Raw genomic sequence first — 16,057 nt, forward strand, 5'->3', positions numbered from 1 at the left:
TCACTTTTTATAACATTTTTTCAATTTATTTGGGAGGCAGGACAGCACAAAAAGGCGATTTTGGCAGAGTCTTTTTTTCTGTTTCTAACTTTTAAGTTACTGTGAGATTATTTTACTAATCCGATTTTTGAGGTTTTTCATCTGTCAGTCACAGAACATCACAACTTGGATAAAGTTTTCCTCCTCAATGTCCCAGTGATGTTTCCATAAGGTTTGTCTGAGGGCAGCAGGATCTGTGGAAACATCAGATATTCGTTATGTGTCTGGTATCTACATCACCAATTATACCGCTACAGGCAGTCCCCAGGTTACGTACAAGATAGGGTCCAGAGGTTTGTTCTTAAGTTGAATTTGTGTGTAAGTCAAAACTGTATATTTTATAATTGTAGCTCCAGACAAAAAAAAATTTGGCCTCAGTGACAATTGGAGTTTAAACATTTTTTGCTGTAATAGGAACAAGGATTATCAATAAAGCTTCATTACAGACACCTTACAGCTGATCATTGCAGCCTGGGACTAAAGTAAAGCATTCAGAAAGCTTCACCAGAGGTCAGAGGGGTCTGTCTGTAACTATGGGTTGTCTGTAAGTCGGGTGTCCTTAAGTAGGGGACCGCCTGTATTTGTTATACCACTATACAATAATATCATTATTACACCATTATGCTTCATACTGAATAATAAGAATATTATATTGTATTAACCAACTGCAGTATTATGATTACAGCTCTGAAGTATTATACATAATGTAATGGATCAGAACAAGATATAGGTAACATATGCACAGTGACTGAACTCATTGTACACACAGAGGATCCAATAAAGGGATTTTGACAACCAGCAATTTTGACCACACAAAGCTTCAGACCAGGGCCGGCTCCAGGTTTTAGTGGGCCCCTGGGCGACAGAGACTTAGTGGGCCCCTCCGTGGGCCGCCCTCCAGTGGCCACACTGCCCCCCTCCCCTGCGGACACACTGACTACCCCCCTTCCACCTGCGGACACACTGACCCCCTCACCCCCTGCGGACACACTCAACCCCCTCTCCCCCTGCAGACACACTGAACCCTCCCCCCTCCCCCTGCGGACACACTGAACCCCCCCCTGCGGACACACTGACCCCCTCCCTCCCCCTGCGGACACACTGAAAGCCCCCCCCCCCTCCGGACACACTGAACCCCCCCTCCGGACACACTGAACCCCCCCCTGCTGACACAATGACCCCCTCTCCCTGCAGACACACTGACACCCGCCCCCCCCCCCCTCCGGGAAAGAAAAAAGAAAAAAGAATTCACCTTTCCTGGTTCCCCCGGAGTAGCGCCTTCAGCTGTCTTCGGCCTGGGCCTCCCTTACGCGCCGGCCCTGAAGCCGGCCCACGTGATCCGATGACGTCATCATGTGCGCCGGCTTCAGACCCGTCGCATACCCTGCGGAGCGCCGCATCGTGGGAACCGGGACAGGTGAGTTGCAGATTCTGCCTCTATGCTGCGCTCCCGACCAGCGCAGCATAGAGGCAGAAACGCGATCGGTCCGGATGGTGATCAATTGTACCAGTGTCTTATAGCGACACTGGTATAATTGATCCGGGGGCCCGAGTGGGCCCCTCCAGTACCCCGGGGCCCCGGCACTTGCCCGGGTTGGCCGGGTGCTGGCGCCGGGCCTGCTTCAGACAGTGTCAGGTATTGTCCCTGGAGATCTGTGTAAGCATACCTTTATGTGTGTTGTAGCTGCAGGACTGTGAAATATGGATTTACAGAATGCAGAATTGTAGCTGGACACTGGGGTTGTGTCTTCAAAAACCAGAAGGCTTTGCCCTGGACTGCGTCGATCGGACACTTCACAGGACAGTACAATTCAGGTACTATATTGAAAACTTCTAGATGACATTGAGAGATTATTTTAAAATGTTTAGTGACTATGGGGGTCATTACCTAAGGGCCCGATTCGCATTTTCCTGACGTGTTACCAGAATATTTCCGATTTGCGGCGATTTTCCCTGAATTGCCCCGGAATTTTGGCGCACGCGATCAGATTGTGTCGCATCGGCGCCGGCATGCACGCAACGGAAATCAGGGGGCGTGGCCGAGCGAAAACCCGCCACATTTAAAAAATAAAAAAAAAGCTGGACTCGTGCTTACCTTCACCAGGAATAAGCCGGTGAAGTCCTGTGCATTCCAGCGGGCCTCGGCGGACTTCAGCGCAGCAGCGACACCTGGTGGACATCGGAGGAACTGCCTTAGTGAATCCCGGCTGGATCCGAATCCACTGCAGAGAACGCGCCGATGGATCGCGAAGGGACCGGGTAAGTAAATCTGCCCCAATGTGTTAGGTACTTTGCAGTGGTATAGTTAGTTTGGTGACTAAAAAAAGGGTGACAGGTCCTCTTTAAAGCTCTTATTTAGAGCAAAGCTGAGTATCTGTGTTCCTAGTCCAGCTACAATTCTGGAATATAAATCCATATTTTACAGTCCTGCTTCTACTTCGTTGGAGGAAAAAAAAACTAAACTGAGAGGAGGAGAGTGGTGCTAGGTAGCGGTGACACATCATGGAATTTAGCATTGGGGGGGCCTCAGGATATAACTTTACTTGGGACTTCGAAATTGCCAAATTCCCAATCCACCCAGTGTCCGTGTGTAATATTATGGGTGATTTATTGATTAAATATGGATTTTACCTCATCCTTGTTGGTCAGGCCAAACTTGCTCATGTCGATGTTAAAGTAATGCTTGTTCGGCAATATAATTTCAATTTCTTCCATCTGAAATGAATAAATGTACATTAATCTGTCATTTTCTTAGAATTTATGTTACTACTTATTGAAAACCAGACTCCAATTCCAGATACCTCACAACTATCCCAGATTGACGAAGACATTCACATATTTCGGGGGAGGTATGTCCACACAGCGCATGTCCTGTATGACCCCATTCCTATGATGTCAGAATGGCGTCAAAAGGGTTTGGGGGGAATGAGGTCAATAGGAGTATGTGGGGTTGATAATGGTTTAACTTAAAGGGCTTGTCCATTTTCAGTAAAGTATTGATATGGTTTTGCGTAATGAAAAGTTATGCAATTTTCTCACAGTTTTCTACATCTCTGCTTGCTGTCCTGCTATAGAAAGTTTATTTGTTTACTTCCAGTGTTCCTGGTCATGTGATGTCACACAGGTGCACGGCTCGTTAGTATCACAGGGAGTAATCAGAGCTGTGTGATATAACGAGCCGTGCACCTGTGTGACATCACATCACCATGGACAAGTAAAGTAAATGTAAAAGCTTCATATATAATGACAGCAAGCAGAGATCTAGAAAACGGTAAGGAACTGATACAGAAAGTATATTGGGAAATTGTATAACTTTTCATTACCCACACAATATCAATTATTTGCTAAAAGTGGACAACCCCTTTAACATATGCAAATCCATCCTTCTTTCGGTCCCCTAAAAGTTGTGGGTGTGGACAAGTGATCTCATCCAGAGGGGGGGAGTGAGTTGACGACGGACACTTCTGGTGGCGGTGTATCCCGAATTCCGTTGACATCCTATTTATCCAATCGTCATCTTTGAGGGAAAGGTTGGCACAATCCGACACACACAGAATAGTTCCAATGAAATTTTTGGCTTCATCTGGTTTATCTCCTATGTGTATATATGGGCACCTTCCCCCTGTGAGGGTAATAGCTAGAGATGAGCGAACATGCTCGTCCGAGCTTGATGCTCGGTCGAGCATTAGGGTACTCGAAACTGCTCGTTACTCGGACGAATACTTCGCCCGCTCGAGAAAATGGCAGCTCCCGCCGTTTTGCTTTTTGGCGGCCAGAAACAGAGCCAATCACAAGCCAGGAGACTCTGCACTCCACCCAGCATGACGTGGTACCCTTACACGTCGATAGCAGTGGTTGGCTGGCCAGATCAGGTGACCCTGGGATAGACTAGCCGCTGGCCGCGCTGCTCGGATCATTCTGTCTCTGGATGCCGCTAGGGAGAGAGCTGCTGCTGGTCAGGGAAAGCGTTAGGGTGTTCTATTAGCTTACTGTTAGGCAGGAGTGATTCTCAAAGAACCCAACAGCCCTTCTTAGGGCTACAATAACGTTCTACTTTTTTTATTTTAATTTGCATCTATTACCATTTTGTGAGGAATTAGCAGGGGGACTTGCTACCGTTGTGTTTAGCTCTTAGTGGCGCACATATCCATAGCAAAGACCGAAGTGGGAAAATTCAGTAGGGGTTGGATTTCTATTAGGCAATAACTCAGTGTCATCTCATCTGGCATAGTAGTGTGCTTCCTTTGATACTTGGCTAGAAAATAGCCATAGGAGAATACAAACAGCTTCTTGAAGCCTACAGTAGCGTTCTATATATTTGATTTCTGGTTGATCTGCTGGTGGCTGTAGTTTCTGCAGTGCATGTACTTGCCAATTCTGAGCAATTTGTAGTGAGACTTGCGACCGCTGTGTTCTGCGCTTAGTGGCGCACATATCCATAGCAAAGGCTGAAGTGGGAAAATTCAGTAGGGGTTGGATTTCTATTAGGCAATAACTCAGTGTCATCTCATCTGGCATAGTAGTGTGCTTCCTTTGATACTTGGCTAGAAAATAGCCATAGGAGAATACAAACAGCTTCTTGAAGCCTACAGTAGCGTTCTATATATTTGATTTCTGGTTGATCTGCTGGTGGCTGTAGTTTCTGCAGTGCATGTACTTGCCAATTCTGAGCAATTTGTAGTGAGACTTGCGACCGCTGTGTTCTGCGCTTAGTGGCGCACATATCCATAGCAAAGGCCGAAGTGGCAAAATTCAGTAGGGGTTGGATTTCTATTAGGCAATAACTCAGTGTCATCTCATCTGGCATAGTAGTGTGCTTCCTTTGATACTTGGCTAGAAAATAGCCATAGGAGAATACAAACAGCTTCTTGAAGCCTACAGTAGCGTTCTATATATTTGATTTCTGGTTGATCTGCTGGTGGCTGTAGTTTCTGCAGTGCATGTACTTGCCAATTCTGAGCAATTTGTAGTGAGACTTGCGACCGCTGTGTTCTGCGCTTAGTGGCGCACATATCCATAGCAAAGGCCGAAGTGGCAAAATTCAGTAGGGGTTGGATTTCTATTAGGCACTAACTCAGTGTCATCTCATCTGGCATAGTAGTGTGCTTCCTTTGATACTTGGCTAGAAAATAGCCATAGCAATAGGATAGGATTGTTTGGTTTTAAAAACTCAAAAAAAAACAAAAAACACACAAAAAAAAAAAAACACAAAAAAACACAAAAAAAAACAAAAAGAAGTAAAAAAAAAAAAAAAGTTATAACTCTCATTTTAAAAATGTTTAACCCGAGGGCTAGGGGTAGAGGACGAGGGCGGGGACGTGGGCGTCCAACTACTGCAGGGGTCAGAGGCCGTGGTCCTGGGCGGGGTGAGACACCACCTGCTGATGAGGGAGCAGGGGAACGCCGCAGAGCTACACTCCCTAGGTTCATGTCTGAAGTTACTGGGACTCGTGGTAGAGCACTGTTGAGGCCAGAACAGTGCGAACAGGTGATGTCGTGGATTGCTGACAATGCTTCGAGCAATTTGTCCACCACCAGTCAGTCTTCCACGCAGTCCACCCATGTCACCGAAATCCCCACTCCTCCAGCTCCTGCACCTCAGCCTCCTCCCCCCCAGTCTGCCCCCTCCCAGGAAAATTTGCCATTTGAACCGGCATACTCTGAGGAACTGTTTTCTGGACCCTTCCCACAGTCACAAACCACTTGTCCGGTTGCTGCTGAGCAATTTTCCGATGCCCAGGTTTTCCACCAGTCACAGTCTGTGGGTGATGATGACCTTCTTGACGTAGTGGAAGTGTGTAAAGAGGTGTCCGACGATGAGGAGACACGGTTGTCAGACAGTGGGGAAGTTGTTGTCAGGGCAGGAAGTCCGAGGGGGGAGCAGACTGAGGGATCGGAGGATGATGAGGTGACAGACCCAAGCTGGGTTGAGAGGCCGGGTGAACACAGTGCTTCTGAGACGGAGGAGAGTCCTCGACCAGAACAGGTTGGAAGAGGCAGTGGTGGGGCCAGACGGAGAGGCAGGGCCAGAGCTGGTGCATCAGCGCCACTGTCAACTAGTGAAGCTCCCGTGGTGAGGGCTCTTGCGGCGAGGGCTAGATCTTCAGAAGTGTGGAGGTTCTTTAAGGAAACACCGGATGACCGACGGACTGTGGTGTGCAACATTTGCCAAACCAGGCTCAGCAGGGGTTCCACCACTACTAGCTTAACTACCACCAGTATGCGCAGGCATATGAATGCTAAGCACCCCACTCAGTGGCAACAAGCCCGTTCACCTCCGGCCGTGCACACCACTGCTCCTTCCCCTGTGTCAGCTGCTAGTCAGCCCCCTGCCCAGGACCCTGCCACAAAAACCCCATCGTCGCCTCCACGATCCTCCACAGCATCCACCAGCGTTCAGCTCTCCATACCCCAGACGCTGGAGCGGAAACGCAAATATAGTGCAACCCACCCGCACGCCCAAGCCCTTAATGTGCACATCTCCAGATTGCTTAGCCTGGAGATGCTGCCCTATAGGCTAGTAGAGACCGAGGCCTTTCGCAACCTCATGGCGGCGGCCGCCCCTCGGTATTCGGTCCCCAGCCGCCACTACTTTTCCCGATGTGCCGTCCCAGCCCTGCACCAGCACGTGTCAGACAACATCATCCGTGCCCTGACCAACGCCGTTTCTGACAAGGTCCACCTGACCACGGACACGTGGACGAGTGCTGCCGGGCAGGGCCACTATATATCGCTGACGGCACATTGGGTTAACTTGGTGGAGGCTGGGACCGAGTCTGACCCTGGGGCTGCTCATATACTGCCGACGCCGAGGATTGCGGGGCCTACCTCGGTCCAGGTGTTTCAGGCCTACTATGCCTCCTCCTCCTCCCACCCCTCCTCCACCTCCTCCTCCGAACTACCATCCGTGGGCACGGCGCCATCAGTCGGTAGCTCTAGGCACAGCAGCAGTGCCGTCGCTAAGCGACAGCAGGCGGTGCTCAAACTGCTGAGCCTAGGCGACAAAAGGCACACCGCCCAAGAGCTATTACAGGGCATCACGGCGCAGACTGATCTGTGGCTGGCACCGCTGAACCTCAAGCCGGGAATGGTTGTGTGTGACAACGGCCGTAACCTGGTGGCGGCTCTGCAACTCGGCAGACTGACACATGTGCCATGCCTGGCCCATGTGTTAAATCTGATAGTGCAGCGTTTCCTCAAGACATACCCCAATCTGTCTGATTTGCTCACGAAGGTGCGCCGCATCTGTGCGCATTTCAGGAAGTCCAGCCCAGATGCTGCCACTCTCAGGGCAGCGCAGCGCCGCCTCCAACTGCCCGCTCACCGACTGTTGTGCGACGTGCCCACGAGGTGGAATTCAACACTGACCATGTTATCCAGAGTTTACCAGCAGCGCAGAGCGATTGTAGACTGCCAGATGTCAACTTCCACCAGAACTGGTAGTCAGGTCAGTCAGCTTCCTCAAGTCTACAATGAGGAGTGGACGTGGATGTCTGATATCTGTCAGGTGCTGAGTAACTTTGAGGAGTCAACACAGATGGTCAGTGGCGATGCCGCCATCATCAGCCTCACCATCCCGCTGCTTGGCCTGTTGAAAAACTCTCTGGTCAGCATGAAGTCGGAAGCTTTGCGCTCGTCACAAGAGACGGGGGAAGAATATTCCCTTGTTGATAGCCAAAGCACCCTGAGGTCTGTTTCTCAGCGCATATCGGAGGAGGTGGAGGTGGAGGAGGATGAGGAGGAAGAGGAGGAGAATGTTGGCGAGACACAAGAGGGGACCATTGTTGAGTCCTTCACTGTTCAGCGTGTATGGGCAGAAGAAGAGGAGTTGGAGGAGTTGGAGGAGGAGGAAATGGACAGTCAGGCCAGTGAGGGGAGTGAATTCTTACGCGTTGGTACTCTGGCGCATATGGCAGATTTCATGCTAGGCTGCCTATCCCGTGACCCTCGCGTTCAAAGAATTTATTCCAGCACCGATTACTGGGTGTTCACTCTCCTGGACCCACGGTACAAGCAAAATCTTTCCACTCTCATCCCTGCAGAGGAAAGGAGTGTGAGAATGCATGAATACCAGCAGGCCCTGGTGCACAAGCTGAAACAGTATTTCCCTTCTGACAGCGCTAGCGGCAGAGTGCGTAGTTCTGCGGGACAAGTAGCGAGGGAGAGTAGGCGAGCAGGCAGCTTGTCCAGCACTGGCAAGGGTACGCTTTACAAGGCTTTTGCCAGCTTTATGTCACCCCAGCAAGACACTGTCACCTGTCCCCAGTCTCGGCAGAGTAGGGCTGATCTTTACAGAAAGATGGTGAGGGAGTACGTAGCTGACCATACCATCGTCCTAAATGATCACACAGCTCCCTACAACTACTGGGTTTCAAAGCTGGACATGTGGCACGAACTGGCGCTGTACGCCTTGGAGGTTCTTGCCTGCCCTGCCGCTAGCGTCTTGTCCGAGCGGGTTTTCAGTGCAGCTGGTGGCATCATCACCGATAAGCGTACACGCCTGTCGACTGACAGCGCTGACAGGCTGACGCTTATTAAAATGAATAAAGGCTGGATTTCTCAGAATTTCCAATCTCCACCAGGTGAAGGAAGCTCAACCTGAATAATTGATCCACTCCTCCTCCTCCTCCTCATTTTCCTCCTTCTCCTCCTCTTTGTACAGTAAAGCAGAGGAAAATGGCTATTTTTTGACAGGGCCCACTGGCTCTTGCTATAGTACTTCATGCATTTAATTTTTCTGGAGGGCCACCTACCCGGTCCTCTGTTTGAAACAATTTTTGTGAGTGCCACATACAGGCACTCAATCTATTCCATTTTTCTGGAGGGCCACCTACCCGGTCCTCTGTTTTAAAAAATTTTTGGGACTGCCACATACAGGCACTCAATCTATTCCATTTTACTGGAGGGCCACCTACCTGCTCCTCTGGTTTGAAACATTTTTGGGACTGCCACATACAGGCACTCAATCTATTCCATTTTACTGCAGGGCCACCTACCTGCTCCTCTGGTTTGAACAATTTTTGGGACTGCCACATACAGGCACTCAATCTATTCCATTTTACTGGAGGGCCACCTACCTGCTCCTCTGGTTTGAAACATTTTTGGGACTGCCACATACAGGCACTCAATCTATTCCATTTTACTGCAGGGCCACCTACCTGCTCCTCTGGTTTGAACAATTTTTGGGACTGCCACATACAGGCACTCAATCTATTCCATTTTACTGGAGGGCCACCTACCTGCTCCTCTGGTTTGAAACATTTTTGGGACTGCCACATACAGGCACTCAATCTATTCCATTTTACTGCAGGGCCACCTACCTGCTCCTCTGGTTTGAAGAATTTTTGGGACTGCCACATACAGGCACTCAATCTATTCCATTTTACTGGAGGGCCACCTACCTGCTCCTCTGGTTTGAAGAATTTTTGGGACTGCCACATACAGGCACTCAATCTATTCCATTTTACTGGAGGGCCACCTACCTGCTCCTCTGGTTTGAAACATTTTTGGGACTGCCACATACAGGCACTCAATCTATTCCATTTTACTGGAGGGCCACCTACCTGCTCCTCTGGTTTGAAAAATGTTTGGGACTGCCACATACAGGCACTATCCAAATTAAATTGTCTCCATAGCAGCCTCCACACGTTGTCTCCATTGCTACCTCCAAAAGTCGTCCATATAGCTGCCTCCATACATCGTCCCTTTATCAAACGAGGTGTGTCAGGCAGAAATTTGGGTTGTTTTCATGGATTCCACATCAAAGTTGTTAACTTTGTCGCCACCCTGCTGTGTTATCCACAAAATATACTGGCAAACTTTTACCATTTAGGGATATTATTTCAGCGCTTCTTGCGCATCTGTTTACATTCCCCTCACCCGCCATATCCCAAACTTATAAGAACGCTACTACACTTAACTTGGTGCAGGCTGGGACCGAGTCTGACCCTGGGGCTGCTCATATACTGGCGACGCAGAGAATTGCGGGGCCTACCTCGGTCCAGGTCTCAAAGGCCTACTATACCTCCTCCCACCCCTCCTCCACCTCCTCCTCCTCCGAATTACCATCCGTGGGCATGGCGCCATCAGTCGGTAGCTCTAGGCACAGCAGCAGTGCCGTCGCTAAGCGACAGCAGGCGGTGCTGAAACTGCTGAGCCTAGGCGATAAAAGGCACACCGCCCAAGAGCTATTACAGGGCATTCCACATCAAAGTTGTTAACTTTGTCGCCACCCTGCTGTGTAATCCACAAAATATACTGGCAAACTTTTACCATTTAGGGATATTATTTCAGCGCTTCTTGCGCATCTGTTTACATTCCCCTCACCCGGCATATCCTAAACTTATAAGAACGCTACTACACTTGATCTTATACAAAAGGTTCTTAGAAGTGCTGTTTGGGGAGTAGCCTAGAAACAGGGGCTTGGATTGGCGAAAGCTCGCCTGGCTGCAGAGCGCCAGCTCCATCACAAGATCCAACTAACATAGTTGCAGCACCTTTAATCTACTACTAGTTCACTGCCTCCATAATAATAATAATCTTTATTTATATAGCGTCATCATATTCTGCAGCGCTTTACAAATCATAGGAAACAAATACAAATGTAATGTAACAGAGCACAACATTTGTATGGAACAACAGGAGTGAGGTCCCTGCTCGCCAGAGCTTACGGTTTATGAAGATGATGGGGTAACACGAGGTAAAAGAATGGTCAAGCCATTCTTCTTAGGGAATAGAAAAAAATATAATAAATGGAATTGCTGTCGCTTGAAACACTCAGCCGTCATCTTATATACCAGGTCCAGGGTGAATGGGACTGCAGAGAAGTCTGGTGCCTGTTGGTTGCTGGATAACAGATGGGAGGACGACACAGGACGGGTTAGTAGAAGAGTTAAAACTTCATGCAGTTAATGAGTGTTATAGGCTTGCCTAAAGAAATGGGTTTTAAGAGCACGTTTGAAACTTTGGAGGTTAGGTATTAGTCTGATAGTCCGGGGCAGAGCATTCCATAGAATTGGTGCAGCTCTAGAGAAGTCTTGGAGACGCGAGTGGGAGGTCCGCACTAGGGTAGAGGTTAATCTAAGATCACTGGCGGATCTAAGAGCACGGGTTGGGCGATAGACTGAGATAAGAGAGGAGAGGTAGGGGGGTGCAGCATTATACAGAGCTTTATGGATGAGGGTTATTATTATTTTAAACTATTCGAAAGGAGACTGGCAGCAAGTGCAGCGACTGGCATGAACTGTAAGCATACATGGTCCCCTTATCAAACGAGCTGTGTCAGGCAGAATTTGGGGTTGTTTTCATGGCTTCCATGTTAACTTTGTCGCCACCCTGCTGTGTAATCCACAAAATATACTGGCAAACTTTTATCATGTAGCGATATTATTTGAGCGCTTCTTGCTCACCTCCTTTGGTTCCTCTCTGCCACCCATTGGTTTGAAGCCTGAGTCCATTTAGGGTATGTCGCCATGCCACTCTCTAGCCTGCCGCTGCTGCCGCTGCCTCTGCATGCCGTCCCCTATAGTGTCAGGGTCAATTATTGGATGTTTTAGATGCTATCTAGCTTCATTCTGTCACTCTGTCATGGCCATGCTGTTGCCCATAATTTTGGCATAATGGTGCGATTAGGCAGCCTCAGAGGCATCCATGCATGCTGCCCCTGCTGTTTCCTGTCCATTTCCGTGGTGTTTCCATCCTTTTCTGAGGTTCCCAGGTGTTTGGCCAAGCTTCCCTGTGCAGAGCCTTGGTCCCCTTGAAAAATGCTCGAGTCTCCCATTGACTTCAATGGGGTTCGTTATTCGAGACGAGCACTCGAGCATCGGGAAAAGTTCGTCTCGAATAACGAGTACCCGAGCATTTTAGTGTTCGCTCATCTCTAGTAATAGCCATATAATTAGTGATTGTCAAAAGAGACAAATCGCCCCCTATATTTACACTCTGCTTGACAAGGGGCGAGACATTGTATATACAGTGCGATTTACAGTTTCCAGTTTATTGCACTGTATATACACAGTTTCGCCCGTTCTCAGGCAGCGTATAAATACAGGGGGCGATTTATCTGGTTTTGACAATCAGTAATTATGTGGACACTCTAACACTGGCGGGCACTTTCCGAGGCAAAGAGATAACTAGGAAACAGTTATATAAACAGAATATAACTCAAGGAACCGAAACTATGGAGCTTTAAGTAACAATGTTAAGGGGAAGGAAAGACGGATAGGGAACATTATTTTGCAAACCCAGTCTTAAAGTGAACCTGTCATCAGGAATGTCATTTTTAGCTGGTGACAGGTTCCAGTAGCCTATGCTATGATGATTTAAAAAAAAAAGGCCTTTGTCAGCATTCTGAATCATTTCAGGACTTTATAATAGTTTATTTTACATTACCTGGCTCCCTGCCAGGGGAGGGGCAGCTGCAGCCTGTGTGCGCCTGTGTCCCCTCATGCATTCTTCCTTCCCTGCTTGATCAATGCACATTAAAAGGGGGAGGTGGGAGGGAACTGGAGGAGTGTAAAGGAGACTGAGATGCAGGCACACAGGGTGCAGCTGCCCCCTCTCCAGGGACTCATCACATGCTGCTGGCAGGGAGCCAGGTAATGTGAAATAAACTATTATAAACTACTGAAATAATTCAGAATGCTGACAAAGGCATTTTTAAAATCTGCGTATCATAGGCTATTGGAACGTGACAACAGACAAAAATTACATTCTTGGTGACGGGTTCGCTTTAAGGACTGGGACTAATGTGGCAAAACCAAAAAAAAAAACCTACTCCACCTCCACCTGCGTCAGACTGTTACTTATGGCCTTTGACACCTGTGCCCAGCCGAAAGTGTTTCGCCCAATCTGGGGTCTGCTCAGACCTCTGATGTCATAGGTGACATCACACGATCGGAGGAAGCCACAGATTGGCAAACCAGGTGCAATGAACCCCTGACACTTCCAGACAGAAACTGGTGCTAGAGACCAGAAGAACTGCTGCAATGCTGGAACTGAGGACCAGAGCAAGGTCAGTACACTTTTTTTTGCCAGTCCTGTTCCGGCCCTCAAGGGCTTTTCCAGAAATTGTGGAAAACACCTATAAGTCCAGATGTCTAAGCTAAATCACTGCTCGGGGCACTATTATCTAACGTCTAATATTTTGTTGCCATTTTTTATGTTTTCAAAGTCAACGTTTAATCATAAAGAAAGGAGCAGATTGTGGTGAAATCATGCCCTTAATTTTATTGTGAAAAGCTACAGAATATTCTTGTGCACATGTTTGGCAATTTCCGATCCACATCATGCCCTGTGTCTCACGAATTTGGATGAGGCTACAAAGATAAAGCTTTGTCCCTAGTTTAAGTAAATAGGAGCTGAGATGTAATACCCCAGAATGGCCACTTCTACTTCTGGCTCCCTCCCCTGTATTACTTCTGTTGTGGGCATCTGATGCAGGTGCAGGGTCTAGTTGTCCACCGAACTTATTAACTATCCAGAGATCATTATTAAAATTAGTTCCCAAATGAACAGATGTTAACGCACTTTCCAACAAATGACATTTATGACAAACCTGTTCAGTGCCGGTATATCAACAGAGCAAGTGCTAGGACTACTGCTGTTCTGTTAGGCCCTACCATAGAATGACCATAGATATGAGAAGCAGAAGAGATGTGTCTGTGGGCTAAGGACAGGGGTGCACCAACCATGAGGTGAGTTGAGCCTTTTGCCTCAGGCGGCACCACTTACAGAAAGATGGGGGCTGCATCAGGGACACAGTCACCTGCTATAAAGCAGGACCTGGGAACTGATGTATGATGGGTGTAAGACACTTCATGGAGAACCCACCAACCAAAAAAAATAACCTGATAACCTGTGCTCCCTTCCTGGATGGGGCACAGGAAGGGAGTTTAGGTTCACCCATGGATATGGGAATTATACATATTATTTCATAATAATACAATATATTTCCATACCTCTGGAAGGCAGCTCAGTGCCAGCACCTGGATGTCATACAGAGTCTTCTGGACTGAAGGAGAATATTCTCCCTTGTCGTATGGACCAGCAAATTTGTCCAGGACGATGTCTTTTACACTTTGCCTACAAATACAGACACAAAAATAAATAGACCTCTAGGAATATGATCTCAGGTCACTATAGGTTGTTCTGCCATCAGGTGCCTGGGCAAATACGTGACCCACCAAAACTCACATGTGGTCACCGACCACCAATAACCCAACAGTGAATGCTTGAGAGCTCTGAAGCTAAACTTTTAAAACAAGAAAACCAGATTTTATAGACAACGAGGGGCAAACTTTGTTCCCATTGTGGTGCCCTATATTTCAAGTAAATCCAATTCAATTTGCAGAGTAAGACATTATTAATTAGGCACCTGCTAAATGATCGCAATAGGGTATAAGATGACATAATAGCGAGCTTATGGTTAGCTACAAGGTGCCTACAGTTTCACTACCTGTCCAAGAAATTTTGGTGGCATAGCCTATATTTTAGAGTATATGCAATTGTTGGTCCATCACTGATTATTGCCTCCAGAATCAACAAATTAACAAAAGTTGTCAACCCTTCTTCTCCCAAATAATCCCCTAAAAAGGGCAAATATACCCTAAAAAGGGCAAATTCACAGAGGTCACTTACCAAGCAGAATCAAAGTTGATCCCCTTATAGGAGCTGTATTTCCATTCACAGTTCACCACCGTTGAGAAGCAGCGATCTTTCACTTCGGGGAGTGTCGTAAAGCGGTCTTTTATAAATCCTTCAAATCCAGACTGTGTGGTCTTCAGGACTCTGAGATCCTTAATTCCAGAGTGAACGACGGGCTGACCTGCATAGGAGTTGTATACACAGAATCACATTATAGGGTGCAGGTATAGACCCTCAAGCACCCACGGAGATCAACCAAGCTGTCGCACCCGTTGAAGTGACAATCACATCTATTTTCATTTTGGTGAAATTCCCCTTTAAGAAAGATATAAGAATAGATATAAAAATTTCAGCTAATACCTCCTCTCTTCTGTTCTACTTTACAAAAGTGAACTCCCTCGGATGAATAGATAAACGCATGGACGTGTTGGACTCCGTTCTAAAAAACAAGAGAAACAAAAATGTTTGGGTTGTTTAAATTTAAAACCAAAACATACAAAACTTGGTAAAAAAAAAATGTATAACTGATACAAAGTTCCAGATCAGAAGAATTTGTATAGAATTAAAAGGTTACATTCTGACTGTGTGCAGACACCACTAGGGGGAGCTCTCTGCACTGTGTATACGTTGAACGCCACCAGCTCCACATTCACTTCTATGGGAATGTAAGAGGAACATTAAGTATCAACAAGTACCTTCTCAAATCGTCTCCAGGGGGCTTCTTCGATATATGTTTTTGCTTGGGTAACATGGCTGAATGATGTGAGGAAGTGATTACAAATTTCCAAAGAGAACTCTTCAATGGTTTTAATCTATAAGATAAAATATTAGGTAGATGTTAGTGAGCAGACATTACAGTCATCAGGAATGGAACTTCAATTCTAGTGGTCTCTACATGGTAGCAGTTACCAATGCTGAATGCAATGGCTGCCACCAGAAAGAAATAGCACACCGAAAAAATGTAATTACCCCTTTCATTTTAGCCAAAGCGTAGACCGTATTTTTGATAGTATCAGTGGGAATGATGTCCCCATTGTCCCCTTGCAGGTAATCCTTCTTGGACTTTAAGGTGAGTTCAACGGAGGCTTCGATCTCCTTTATAAAATGCTGTTTGCCTTCTCTCCTGATCTGGAGAACCTTAACTGCATTCTTTCCATAGCCCGTGCGTACAAATTCCACATCCGAGTCCTGGAAAACAAAAATAGAATAAATGTGGAAAGTAAAGTTTAACTTTGAGTTGTTGAGTTAGAAAATAATTAGAATCCTGGATTTATTCTACACAGGATTCCCAGACTTCAGTCTCTCAGATAAGAAGCCTTGGCCACAGCTTCGGTTTCTCATTCTAGAAACAGCGCCCCACCTGGCTTCAGATTGT

General features: G+C 47.2%; 1 protein-coding gene across 4 annotated transcripts in view; it reads right to left on the reverse strand.

Annotated features, from left to right (window-relative positions):
- Positions 1-16,057, reverse strand: part of LOC140105046 (uricase-like) — a 26,700-nt gene continuing 10,643 nt past the window's right edge. For all 4 annotated transcript variants that reach the window (XM_072128905.1, XM_072128904.1, XM_072128906.1 and 1 more), the window contains exons 2-8: positions 15,652-15,870; positions 15,378-15,494; positions 15,043-15,121; positions 14,677-14,863; positions 13,998-14,121; positions 2,671-2,754; positions 1-233 (exon numbers count right to left, since the gene is read on the reverse strand). In XM_072128905.1, the coding sequence (XP_071985006.1) occupies positions 159-233; positions 2,671-2,754; positions 13,998-14,121; positions 14,677-14,863; positions 15,043-15,121; positions 15,378-15,494; positions 15,652-15,870 (885 nt within the window). In that variant the 3' untranslated portion in view covers positions 1-158. The remainder of the gene's footprint in view (positions 234-2,670; positions 2,755-13,997; positions 14,122-14,676; positions 14,864-15,042; positions 15,122-15,377; positions 15,495-15,651; positions 15,871-16,057) is intronic.

This window comes from Engystomops pustulosus, chromosome 10 (genome assembly GCF_040894005.1).
Source record: "Engystomops pustulosus chromosome 10, aEngPut4.maternal, whole genome shotgun sequence".
Classification (NCBI taxonomy): Eukaryota; Metazoa; Chordata; class Amphibia; order Anura; family Leptodactylidae; genus Engystomops; species Engystomops pustulosus.